This window comes from Brassica napus, chromosome C6 (genome assembly GCF_020379485.1).
Source record: "Brassica napus cultivar Da-Ae chromosome C6, Da-Ae, whole genome shotgun sequence".
In the NCBI taxonomy this organism is placed as follows: Eukaryota; Viridiplantae; Streptophyta; class Magnoliopsida; order Brassicales; family Brassicaceae; genus Brassica; species Brassica napus.
The window spans coordinates 13232716-13246127 of NC_063449.1; the positions used below are offsets into that span (position 1 = coordinate 13232716).

The 13412-nt window shown below is 42.9% G+C and overlaps 2 protein-coding genes across 2 annotated transcripts; both read right to left on the minus strand.

Annotated features, from left to right (window-relative positions):
• Positions 1–249: 249 nt before the first annotated feature.
• Positions 250–1461, minus strand: LOC106434522 (protein ALP1-like). Its single transcript, XM_013875396.1, has one exon. The coding sequence runs from the start codon at positions 1459–1461 to the stop codon at positions 250–252; it is 1212 nt and encodes a 403-aa protein (XP_013730850.1).
• Positions 1462–4514: 3053 nt separating this feature from the next.
• On the minus strand, positions 4515–6261 carry LOC106434521. Its single transcript, XM_013875395.1, has 2 exons — positions 5757–6261; positions 4515–5698 (listed from the first exon to the last, which is right to left on the minus strand). Exons 1-2 carry the CDS (start codon positions 6259–6261, stop codon positions 4515–4517), a joined length of 1689 nt encoding a protein of 562 aa, XP_013730849.1.
• Positions 6262–13412: the final 7151 nt, after the last annotated feature.

The window sequence follows — 13412 nt, forward strand, 5'->3', positions numbered from 1 at the left end:
TTTAATTTTATGAATTTTGTGAATTTGTAAAATTATATTTTAAATAAATAAAATGTAGATTTAAATTTGTAATATTTACATTCATCAAAATATTATATTTAATTAGTAATAAATTTAACAACATTTTTATCATAAACAAAAGCTAAATACATCAAGTCTTAAATAAATAAAAATATTTCAAATATCACATAGAACTGATAATCAAAGTTATAAGCAAAAAAAAAAAAATCAAGTCATTAACTAAAGTATTTAATACGGTAAACGATCTCTACCATATTCATTTGTGATGTTCTTACGCAAAGCTTCGATCGCTCTATCACCGGTAGGCTCATATACAATATGTTCACCACCACCACCACCACCACCATCCCCTTCTTCTTCATCACTGTCGCTATCAAGTTCTTCTCCTTCTGCTTCTCCTTCTCCATCACTTTGCCATTGTACAAAATCATGATCTTCCCGATGTGAATCACGTATGAAGTTGTGTAGCGCCATCGTCGCTTTCACGAGCTTAATCCACTTGACCAAACCATACTTTGGATGCTGACGATCCAAAATCCTCCATTTTTCTTTCCATACTCCAAATGCCATCTCAATCACCGATCGTAATCCTGAATGCTTTTGGTTGAACAACTCTCGTGCACTAACTGGTGGTCCTCCTCTAGCAAACTGACCAAGATGATATCGCATACTACGATGCGGACCAAGATACTCCGTCCTGGTCGGATATCCCGAGTCAACTAGATAATACTTTCCAGGAGGAGGATGTGGGAAAGAAGCCTCATTCCTCGCACAATGAGCCAAGACCTTTGTATCATGTGCTCTACCAGGCACACCGAGATATGCGTATATGAACTTCATGTCGAAGTTACATATAGCAAGAACATTCATTGTAACTCCTTTTCTGCCATTATATGCTTCTGCATTTTGACTTGGAGGACGAACCGACACATGAGTTCCATCAAGTGGTCCAACACAATCTCTGAAATGAGGCCAATACCGATCATCATTCCTCAAAACAAGACTTACTCTTCCAAACTCGCCTTCTTGTGGTCTTAGTGTATCCGCTGCAAACTTGAGAAGAGCACTCAAGACATCATCAAGCTTCCTTTGTACCGTATCCAATGATCTTTGATACCTTGCAGCAATATCCCGCTTAGTCTTATCTTGACCAACAGTCTCGAGAAACATCGCAACAGATTCCTCAAGGTAGACATGGTGAGTCTCTTTCAATCCATATCGCTCAGCTAGCATCTTGCACAAAACTTCAAAAGTCCTTTGATTCATTCGAAGAATGTAATAACATTGCTGATCAGATTCGTACATAAGTTGTTGAACATGTTGCCATCCTGCTCCTCGATCTGTTCTATGTCTCAATCTCTCAGTAATAGGCACATCAAACAAACCAAGTTCATCATCATAATCACCATCCTCATTTTCCAATATCCATCTTTCAAGCATCTACAACACAATACTGAATAAATCATCATTAAAATGGATAGTATTATAGGCAAACAAAACAGCCATAAGCTCAAGTTCTAATTATTATAGACCAATCATACAGACCTGTAAAACTAGACGCGGCATATATATAATTATATAATCACACAGACCTGTAATTCAATGATTAATAATGTGTATCTTTGGAAGTAACAATGCGTATCTTTGGGTCTTATTAAAACAAAAGACTTATGTTTTACAAAACTACACACGTATGTTTGGAAATATTCAGATGCAAAGGCTCACATTCAACAAGTGCAAAGATTCAGATGCAAAGGCTCACATTCTTTACGACAATGACTAACAAATATCTAGCAAACAAAAGCTACAGCCAAAACACAATGGAAACAAGATCAGAGCCAAGACATAATGGAAGCAAATGTAACAGATTTCTTATTAACATAAAACAAAAGGTAGTTTCATACAAAGATCAGACGCTGACGCAGGTAACTGTGGCAACCAAACGAACAATACTGTTGATGGCTCCAAAGGAAGACGACAATGTTTAGGCTTTTATATAATTAGGTATAAACGCACACGTACACGGTTAAAATGATTGATGAAGCTTTGGTTAGTCAATAATAAAACCATCAAACCGGTTCATTTCAATAAAATGAGGTAAAACTAAACCAATTTTGAAACTGGGTTGGTTCATAAACCTCTCGCGATTTTTTTGTTCTTCGAAATTAAAGATACTCCGGGAGCGGGTCCTTACATTCTCCCTGTATGTGACACCGTCCTTGCTGGTGGGGTGGTTGCCATGGACCTGTCGGCACCTGAGGTCGAAGTTCAGCCATCGGGTTCCTCCTCCCCAAGCCAAGAGAGTGATCGTCTTAGGGCTGCTTGCTCCGAGCGCGACTCTGGCTGCTGCGCCAAAGAGTCGCAAGAGGCCGAGCGCTAAATCGGACGCGGCCAAGAGGAAGAGATGCACCGAGGCTGGCGATTTGCCTGCCAAGGCATCTGGTTCGGGTTTGTCGTTGCGACATCGCACCAAGGTTTGTTTCGAGTAAACAAATTCTCTCTTTCTTAGTGTGCGCGTGTTGATCGCTTCTTGATCACCCCCTTTTGGCTTGCAGTTTGTTTTGCTGATTGACGGGATGATCAGCGAATGCGGATCGGAGGTCGAGCGTCTCGCTAAGGAGTTAGAGGAGTCGAGGGAAAATTCGTCGCAGCTCGAAGGGAAGTTGAAGGTCATCGAGGATGCTCATTCCCTCGAAGAGGCTCTGTTTGAGTCTAGGATCGGCGAGCTTGAGCATGATCTTGGGAAGACCGCGAGCTCTTTGCTTAAGGCTAAAGCGCAAGGTCAAGAGTGGAGAGGGATCATCGGTTTGCATGATCGGAAAGGCCAAGGAAGTCATGCGCGCTGAGTTTCAGACCTGTCTGGTGAGGATCGCCGATTCCCTTGACTCCCTATCGCCGATTCCCTTGACTCCCTAGCGGCCATGCACTTCGGGGGTATGGCCTTGGCCGGGGTTGAGGAAGGGACGAACGAGGTCGGTGAGGCGCCTCTTTCTCCGCGAGCCGAAGGGGCCACACTTCCCCTCCGTAGGGCGGAATTGGTTGATGCGGAAGGAGACTTTGACCAGATCCTAGTGGGCCTGAAGTCTGAGTGCATCCTTCCATCTTGTTCGCGTGAGCCTAAGGGTCAGGTTCCCGTAGCTGAGGACGGCGGAGGAAAAATGGCTCCGATCCTAGAAGGGGCGATTGGTGAAGGTGAAGCTCCGCATGCGGAGGATGATTGAGTTTGCAGTCTCGTGTAAGACTTTTATTTCTATGTTTTTGTTCCGGCCAAGTGTGGCTGTGTTTTTATCTTGGTACTGGCCGCTTGTGGCTTTGAATCCCCGTCGCTTCTGCGATTTTTAAATGAACTTTATTTTTGCGTTTTTAAGAGCTTTATTGAATAATTTATATGGGTGTAGAGGGAAGAATACGAGTTGTCATCTCGTAACCTAACTCTGGGTGTACTATTGTATCCATGATTTGTTTCGAGAGTTTTCCGCAGTAAACTGGCGGGATTTCTGAAGACGGTCGTATCAGGGTGTTTGATACTATGCCTAGAGATGTTAGAGACCAGTGTACTGGGTTTAGTGTAAGACATAGGTCTAATCACGGCTTTAGGGGGTGCGATGACTACTTCGACTTACGTTTCCCATATCGTTTTTGACCTGATTCCGTCCCACTTTAAAGTCCGCGATATATTCTCGGCTTACGTGACTTGTATGGTAGGAATCGAGCAACTCTTCGAGGACAATTTTTAAGTCTCCTGAAAGTGCTGACCAAAATTTCGGAATTTTTATATAGTGCTATTACCCTTGTGTCGGGTGTTTGAGAGGTATCTCTACGAGACGGCTTAGTCTGTTTAGGACGTTGAGAATTTGTTGTGATCAGCAACAAACTTATCGGTAGATATTACCGTTTTAGATTTTTCGCGAAGGATACGTGTTAAGAAGGAGTGTGTGTTTTATAGTCGTGGATGGACTGTTTTAAAGTCAGTGTTCCCTTCACTTGAAAATTTCTGACGAAAAAGAGTCCTTCGGGCGTTAGCGATGTCTCGCTTCGCCAAAGGTCAAATTTTTATGTCGTTATTTCAAGTGATGAAGTATTTTGATGTCATTCGTATTTTGGGAGGTTTTTCCGCTGCGTTTAAAAAGAAGTTTCAAAAATATCGAGTCTGAGATCGGATATTTCTTTTTGGGAGTATAAGAGTATCATATACGTACCTACTCTCCCCTCTTTTTAATGAGGGGGGGAGAGCTGAGCTTGTCGTATGACGAATTGCCTAGGTACCCTCTTCAGGGATCAAGCTGTCTTGTAGTTCTGTGCGAAATGTTGCTTAGTGTAGTATTTCTTGAGGTGCATCGCATTCCAAGTTCTCGGAATTTTGGCGACCTGCATATTTGCGATTTCGTACGCGCCTGGTCGGACTACTTTTATGACTTTGTAAGGTCCTTCCCAGTTGGTTCTGAGTTTTCCCGCATTCCGTTCGCCGGTGTTTTGAAAAAGTTTTCGTAAGACTAAGTCGCCTTCTTTGAATTGTGGCTGTGTACGTTAGTGTTGTAGTACTTTGCAGCTGCCTGTTGATAGTTTTGAATTCGTATAAGGGCTTGGTCCCGTCGTTCGTTGATTAGATCGAGTTCATCCAGCAACATTAGATTATTTGAATCTTCTCGCCCTGGGAGTGATCTTATGCGTACTCCCGGAAATTCGACTTCCGCTGGGATTATACATTCGCTTCCGGAAACGAGAGCGAACGGAGTTTCTCCCGTTGCGCGTCTCGGAGTTGTGCGATGTGAGCATAAGACTCCTTCGAGATCTTCGTCCCATCTGCCCTTTTTAGCGTCTAATCGTTTCTTAAGCCCATCGAGGATGGTCTTGTTAATTGTTTCGGCTTGACCGTTGCATTGTGTGTACCTAGGAGTCGATTTGGTCAGTCGTATCTTCCACTTTTCGCAGAAAGCCTCGAATTTGGTTGAAATAAATTGGGATCCATTGTCCGTTACGATTTCGTATGGGACACCATGTCTGCAGACGATGTTTCTCCACACGAAGCTTTCGACTTGGGCGTCTTCGATGCTTGCATAGGAGTCAGCTTCGACCCATTTTGAGAAGAAATCTGTCAAAACTAACAAGAATCGTTTTTGCTTTGACCTGTGCATGGGTCCGACTATGTCCATCGACCATCGCATGAACGAATATAATGCCAATATCGACGAGAGAACCTCTGTCGGCTGATGGATAGTAGGAGCATGCCTCTGGCATTTTTCGCATTTTCGCGCAAAGTTCTCGCAATCTTTGATCATCGTTGGCCAATAATGTCTGCGGCGTTTGATTTTGACTGCGAGGGATCTTCCGCCAGAATGGTTTCCGCGTGATCCAAAGTGGACTTCTTCCATTATCCTTCGTGCTTTCTCTCCTTCTACGCAGGTCATGAGTGGCCCGAAAAATCTCCACTTGTAGAGTTCTTCGTCGACCAAGACGTATCGCGCGGATTGGGTCTTAATCTTTCGGGCTGCCCATTTTTCTGCTGGGAGTTTCCCGTCGGCGATGTACATGAATAGTAGTTCTCCTTCTACGGGTTTTGTGAGCACTGGGGGAGTGGCCAAGTAGTGTTTCAGCTGTTGGAACGCTTTTTCACACTGTTCGGTCCACTCGAATTTCTTATTCCCCTTCAGGGTGTCGTAGAAAGGAAAACACTTATCTGTTGATCGCGAGATAAAGCGGTTGAGCGCTGCGACTCTCCCAGTTAATCTCTGTACCTCTCGCTTCATTCTCAGGGATGCCATTAGCGGTGATCTGTTTAGGGCTGGCCTCGATTGCGCGGAAGTTGACGAGGTACCCCAGGAATTCTCCCGATGCTAGTACGAACCGACACTTTGTGGGGTTAAGTTTCATATTGTGCATGTTTAGCCTTTCAACGCACTCTTGGAGGTGAGTGATATGATCCTGCTCTTCGAGGGATTTCACGAGCATGTCATCAATGTACACCTCCATTGTGTTTCCGAGTTGTTCAGAGAACATACGGTTGACGAGTCGTTGATAAGTTGCGCCAGAATTCTTAAGACTGAACGGCATCACTCTGTAGCAGTAAGTGCCGCGGTCAGTAATGAATGCGGTTTTCTCTTGATCGTCAGGGTTCATCATGATTTGATTATACCTGGAGAATGCGTCCATAAAGGATAAGAGTTTGTTCCCTTCCGTTGCTTTGACTAATCGATCGATGTGTGGCAGTGGGAAGTTATCCTTCGGATATGCCTTATTCATATCGGTGAAATCGACGCACACTCGCCACTTTCTGTTTTTATTTTTGACAACGACTGAGTTAGCAAGCCAGTCGGGATACTAATATCACTAAAATTACCCTAAAGAGTGAATTACTCTCTCAAATAAGAGGTTCAGTTGTAGTACTTAGGGATTGAATTCACATGGAGCTAGGGAACCTAATAAATCTAATTAAGTTGATTAAGCTAGGTTGATTTTTATTAAATGTAAAAGACAGGTTTGTGAGCAAGTTAATTGCTCGATTGATTGATTGGGGTTTTTGGTACTTAGATTAAAGTAGCTAGACTTAGGGCTTTTTTCAGGTAATCAGGATTAGGGCTTTTATTCAGGTAATCAGGATTATAATCCTACAGATGCCTAATAAGTTGTATGCATGATATTATAGAGCTCAACACTTAATAACAAACAATTAGGCTTTCGCTTTCTAGGTTTGTCTATTGACCGGTGTCGATCGATGATTCTACAGATCAATACACTTTCTGAAACATCGACTGATTATTCTATTGGAATATCGATCGCCGCTTTTGGTCAAGCGTTAATGCGCGGGTTGAATGTGCTCACTAAGCTCACTAGATCAGCTCTCGCCTTACTCTTAGCAAGACTTAGCTCAATTAGGATGGATTCAAGGTGAGATGCAAGATATCGCTTATGTCTACAACTCCTAGGGAAAGTTCTAGGTAGCTAATCTAGAAACATGCATTAATGACAATCCCAAAGATGAATAGCACAACTTAGCAATCTATAGTTGGGGCTAATCCCTCATAACCTATTTAAACCCTAAATCTAACAAAGAGAACTACTCAAACATGGCTAAGCAATTCATAACAACAATAAGGTATAGAAACTTCATAGATAAATAGATATATATCAATGGAGTTCCACTCACAAATCTCTTTGGATCTTCTCTCCAATCTACTAAAAATCCTAGAAAACGTTTGCTCTGAAATCAGTAAAACAAGAAAGCACACTTTGCCTCTAACATGTTGGCAAAGCTTATATAATTAGGTTAAAACTCGCCAGGGGTAATCTTGTAAATTGTTGAAGACTTGGGCTCTAAGTAGACTGAGACCAAACGGGCTTTCTTCGCTGTCGATTGATGTCAAGACATGAACATCGATCAATTATTCCTCTTCAATGTCGACCGATAGTCGTGCTCGATGGTCATCTCGGGTGCTCACTCTAAATATCTTCAAAATGCTCCAAAATCATCACTTTCTTCCAAATCACTCCTGATCTTATAAATATACTAAATAGACTCTATAATATAATAATTAGTAGTTAAAACACTATAAACCATGGGAAAAGTGGGTCAAATCCACGGTCTATCAACTGCCCCCGACTTACTCTTTTGCTTGTCCTCCAGCAAAACATACATGCAGTCTCTATGAAAGAGGTTTGAAAACAGTAGGGACTCACAGATTTTAAAAATTAGAATCAACACCTTAGAAAGTCCTAATCTGAGAAGCACACTATACCATATCCTAGTCTAGCAACCAGGTTCATCTAGTCAACAACTTAGCAAATCATGTCTAACAATCTCCTTTACAACCTCAATTCTTGCATAAAATAAAAGTGTACGCTTTACCTTGGGGTTATCGATCACAAGATGCAAGGATACTCAAACAAGTATCTGGACCTGTAGGTAAACAATAGTTCATATCCTCTCTCTCTACTAATTTCCCCCTAGTCAAAATCTGCTTTATTGCAAGATATTTGACCAAGGTTGGACATGCTTCAATTGAATCAAGCTTTAATGGTTTTAGCCACCAAACCATGTTCACTTCTTTTTAACCTATATCCTAGGATTATTGTGAATCAAGCCTTAATGGTTGTAGCCACCAAGTCTTGTTCTAATCCTTTACCTATATAATTCTTATGAAGCAAGCCTTAATGGTTGTAGGCACCAAGTCATGTTCGAATTCTTTCCTAAATCTCTCTATTTCTAATTATAAGTACAAAATATATATTTTTTTTAAAAAAAAACCTAAATTCAAAATTTAAGAGAGAGAGGGTGATATTTCTACACAAGGCTTTACCTTCCAGACTTGTTTGAAGAATCCGATCCCATGTATACCAAGCCCCAAGACAAGCAGAGTTGAGCTCAATTAGGTTGGAGGCCAGCTTTGGTTCCTTCAAACATTCTCAGCAAATGCAACATAGTTGACAGGTTGATCCACTTTGGTATCTTTAGTGCTATCTGCAACTAGTAAATCTAGAATGGTGTGGTTAGATAATAAGCAAAAATCAAACAAGTTCATTATCCCCTTCTTCACTCAATAAAAACTCTTTTTGAAAACATTTTAATAAGACTCATGAATAAACTAATATCAGTAAACATCCCCCCAGACTTAAACTACACTGTCCCCAGTGTAAATTCAGTCGTAGTTATGTGAATAACTAAAGCATAAGGAATCAATATAACAAGTAAGAACGATATACCAAACCAAATTAGATGTCGATCGATGTAAATGTGTTGTCATCGGTCGCGGCAGGTGATATTCTGTCGATCGATGTCGGCAGTGGTTCGTCGGTCGATACTCATGGTAATCGTCTACTCGGATCTTTTTATTTTGTTTTTTTATGACCTGCAATAATTAAAAACCAAAATAAATACCAAATCAATAAAAATCAATTAAATATTACCTAATAGTGGGTTGCCTCCCACTCAACGCTTTGTTATAGTCATTTAGCTTGACTTTTGGAGGTGATTTGGCTAGTAATGTGGAAAGCTGGAACTTGCTGGGAAACAAGTCTTCATCTCTTCGTTGCGCTTGTTGAACCATGTACAAGTGAAGTTTCTCACTGCTTCATCTCCTCTGCGCCATATGTCCTTCATTGATGCAGTTGCATTCTCTATCTTTTGCAATCTGTCATCAAGACTCTCAAGTTGGAACTGATTCCTTATGAGGGTGACGTATGCGTCGTCTGAGATCTCCTCTCCATGGTTGTGTGTATCAGACATGTCTGATTTCACCTTTGGTACTAGCCTGCCTCGGTTTGTAGCTTCGTCGACCGATGTTCGTCTGCGACTGTCGGTCGATTTGTTGTTGCGTCTATCGATCGATGCTGATGCTTCTGGCCGACAAGTGATGTATCCCTGAATCTCTACTATCTCCCTCTGTATTGCTTCTATCTTGGACATCAGAGAACTTATTGTAAGGTCCATCGGGAAATAGATGTCATCACATCTCCTATCAAGCCTCTCTTCTGTAGTTTCCAGAGTTTTATAGATCCCTTCTACCAACTGATCAATGTCTGCTCTGGTGTAAGAATATGGTTGAGACTACATTGGATCTGAGTGTGTGAAGTCGTCGTTGATCGATGTTGAGCGGTGTCTGTTGGTCGACGCTGCAGAGGTTGTTTCAGCCGCACGATGTGTGTGGATCTTGGCTATGTCTTGCCTCACCTCCTCCATGCATGTAGTTAAACAACTGATGATATCATTCAGTGGATAATAGACACCATCAAGCTTCATCTGGAAATAACCTTCATTCTTTTCTTGGGCTCCACAGACTCCATAGAAAATCTCATTGATCTCATCCTTAGTGTAGATCTCTGGTATTAGCTTGGTATGTGTGAATGACCTAGCATGTTCTGGAAGACATAGGTAGCTGTGCTCATCTCTTGAAGCTCTTTCCATAAGACTTCTGATATCTTCCTTGGATACACTGATGATGTGTCCATCTACATCTCTGGTGTGTCCATGATCATCTCTGTAGACTCCATACTCATCTTTCTCTTCCCAGTGGAATCTTCTGGTTCCATCACGGTCATAAGCTCTTTTTCCAAATTCTGGACGTCCGTCGATCGACGGTCGAGTATGCTGTCGAGATTTCTGCTTGAAACGATCATCTACTCCACCAGTTGTGTTATAGATCTCGCTTGAACCCTCTGCTGATGTGTTGGGCTGTTGCGTTGTTGCATGAAGAGATTATCTGCTCCATTAGCCATCTGAAGAATGTCTGCAATGTCCTCTTGGGATATTTCCAGTGCATGTCCATATATTTCTCTTGCATAGCCATCTGGGTCCCTGAAAATGCCAAACTCATCCTGTGTTAGATACTGATTATCATATTGAGGTTTTGCGCTTACAGTGGATGGTGGTCTTGGACGGATGTCAATCAATGATGTAGGTTTGTCATCGATCGACGGGCGGTTGACTCTCGAGTAAGGATGGCTGAAACGTGTTCTTTCCCAACAGGTTTCTGCTTGGTGTTGATCTGCTTCATCACGTCTTTGCATGTTAAGAAGTTCCTCATATGTGAAACACTCAAGAAGTTCATCTGCTCCTGGCTCATGTACTGCTGTTTCTACTGCATAGCTTTCGTGATGGTGATCATCTGCCTAACTTCCAATTGAGTAATATCCTTCTCGTACACGGTCGACTCCAGTGTCGATCGATGGGTAGTAGACATTGTCGGTCGATGCTCGTTTTCGGCTTGCCTGATGAGGATGAGTGTCGATCAATCTTGAGACTCATCTGTCGATCGACGGCGCATTCCTTTTCCAAGAGGATTGGTGGAGAAGTCTATCTTCCTCATCAAGAATGGCTCGGTACTCTACAGCTCGTTCCTCCTCATAATCTTCATCATACTCCTCTGTATGCATGGTGTCTTTGGTGTGTGTCGCCATGGTGGGATTGTAGTAGTCGTTCTCCCAATGGCGTGGACTACTGTCAACCGGTTCTTCCTTTGGACTATCAATCGATTTCTGGTGGGCACTATCGATCGATGTGGCGGTGTGAGTTTCGATCGACGCCGAATATTCTGTCTCATACTTAGCTCCACAGTGGCATGCTGCGATGAGTCCTGGATCATAAATTCTTCTGGAGGACGTATGTGGCTTACTGACTTGAATAGGATTGTAGTACACATGTGGATCTATGAGTGTCAGACACAACTGGTTGGTTTGCATGTTGCACACTGCTCCTACTGTTGACAAAAAGGCTTTCCCAAGCAACAGAGAAGAATTCCAGTTCAGCTTGATATCCAAGACATGGAAATCAACTGGAACTAGGGCATTACCAATCTGCACCTCTAGGTCTCTTACAATTCCTCTCGAGCTTCTCTGAGAACAATCCACAAAAGTGAATGACTCCTTGGAAGGCTCCACCTTCAGACCCAGATGGTCTGCCATAACCCTAGGTAGGATGCTGACTGATGCTCCTGTGTCACAAAGTGCATGTGGGAACTCAATACCCTTCACTGTGCATGGTACTGCAAACTTCCAGGATCACTCTTCTTCTTCAGTGTAATCCTATTCTTCATTTTTTCTCTGGCCTCAAACAACATTCTCCTAATGTCCTCTTCAGTTTCTCTGGTCTCTCTGAAGAACATATATAATCTGTGGGTAAAATAGGCCTCCTCGAATGGTTTTTCTAATGGAATCCTGAAAACTCTCTTTTGGAAACTTCCATCTCCTTCTCATTAGCTTCCCTTTTTAGATGTCTAGCAACTTTTCCTTTTTCTCTTCCTCAAGGTTCTCCCCATAGAGGCCTTATCAATCTCCATAGGCTCTGCTGCATCATCTGAATGTGTACTAGTGGTCTCTGGAGGGTTAGCTGAAGGTTTGGGTTGTGGCCTGAGTGCATTGAGATGGGCAACGTCTATCTTTGGCATCTGCACTCGGTATGTGAGAGGTGTGCGTCGATCGATGAGCACTGGAGGTTGCCGATTGATAGCGGTCTCTCTCTGTCGATCGATGGAAGGACCAGTGTGCTGACCAATATTGACATAAACAGGGCTGGGCGGATGTGGGTGTCTTGCTGTGAACTCCTCGTGAGTCATAATCCTCATGGCATTGAAAGATGTGGTCAACTCCGTAGCTGTCGTCGATCGATTTTGATTCACGTCCGTTGATCGATGTTCGAAGTTTAGCGTCGATCGACACCAATGCGATCCGCCGGAACTCATCGAGCTTTCCACTTCGAAATCTCCTTCTTGCAGCTTCTCCTGCTTCACCAGTTGCCACAAATAATCATCTATGATGGCATTCACGTGGTGCTTCATCACATCATCTCCTACCCCTTTTGTTAAGGCCTCTTTCCTCTTAACAGCTTCTCCTGTTTGAACAACCTGCATCTCCAGCTTCTTCACGTGAGTGCTCAAAGTTTCAAACTTTGTGTTCAGGTTGGTGTAAACAGAATCAATCTTCCCATTAAAGTCCACCGTCATCCTCTGCTGTCCCTCAAGAACCTTATCGAGCATCACCTCAATCTTTTTCTCCTGAGTAGGTGGTGGTGGCTTCTGGTAGAATGAGTTTCCATAACTCCTGTTGTTGACGTAGTTGTTGCTGTACGGTTTCTGTTGCCGCGAACTCTGGTTGAAATTACTTCTCTGTCCATAGAAGTTTCCAGACCTCTGAAATCCAGTTCCTCCAATGAAGTTCACATCTTCTTCTACTTCTTCTTTTCCCTGTTTGTCTACAGCCTCTGCATCCTCTACTAAGCAAGCCTGCTTTGTGAGAAGCTTGTGAACACTGTCCAGCTTTGCTCGGACTTCATCCATCTGGTCATTCCCAAGGATGGAAGCAGATCTCTTCCTCTCAAAGTCAGTGTTCTGGGTGCTGTTGCTGGATGCTAAGTTCTCAATAACTCTCACAGCCTCCTCTGGATTCCTGGTGTTGAAGTTTCCATCGCTGGAAGCATCAAGAGTCATCTGATACTACACTGCGATGTCTCTGAAGAAGGTGCTGAGTAGCTGCACCTCATTGAACCCATGGTGTTGACAGTCCCTCTGGTAAGACTTGAATCTGATCAAGGAGCTGTTGAAGGACTCTGTAGGCTCCTGAGTGAATGTGGCAATCTTGCTCCTCAAGTCTTCAGCACGTGCCTCATCAAAGAAATTGCATAAAAATGCATTCTTGATGTCGGCCCAGGATGTGAGAGATCCTGGTGGCAACTGCTTAAGCCAATGTGAAGCTTCTCCAGTAAGTGAGTACTTGGAGAGCTTGCAAAGTAGGTAGTCCTCAAGGACTCCTTTGACTTGTATAGCAGATATGAGATCTTCGAACCTCTCTAGATGGTCCATAGGATGCTCGTAAAATAACCAATAGTAGGGTGTCTGTCCCAAGAGTGTGTAGTACTGTGGCTTCAACTCGAAATCCCCTCTCTGGATAGTTGGAGCACGAATAGC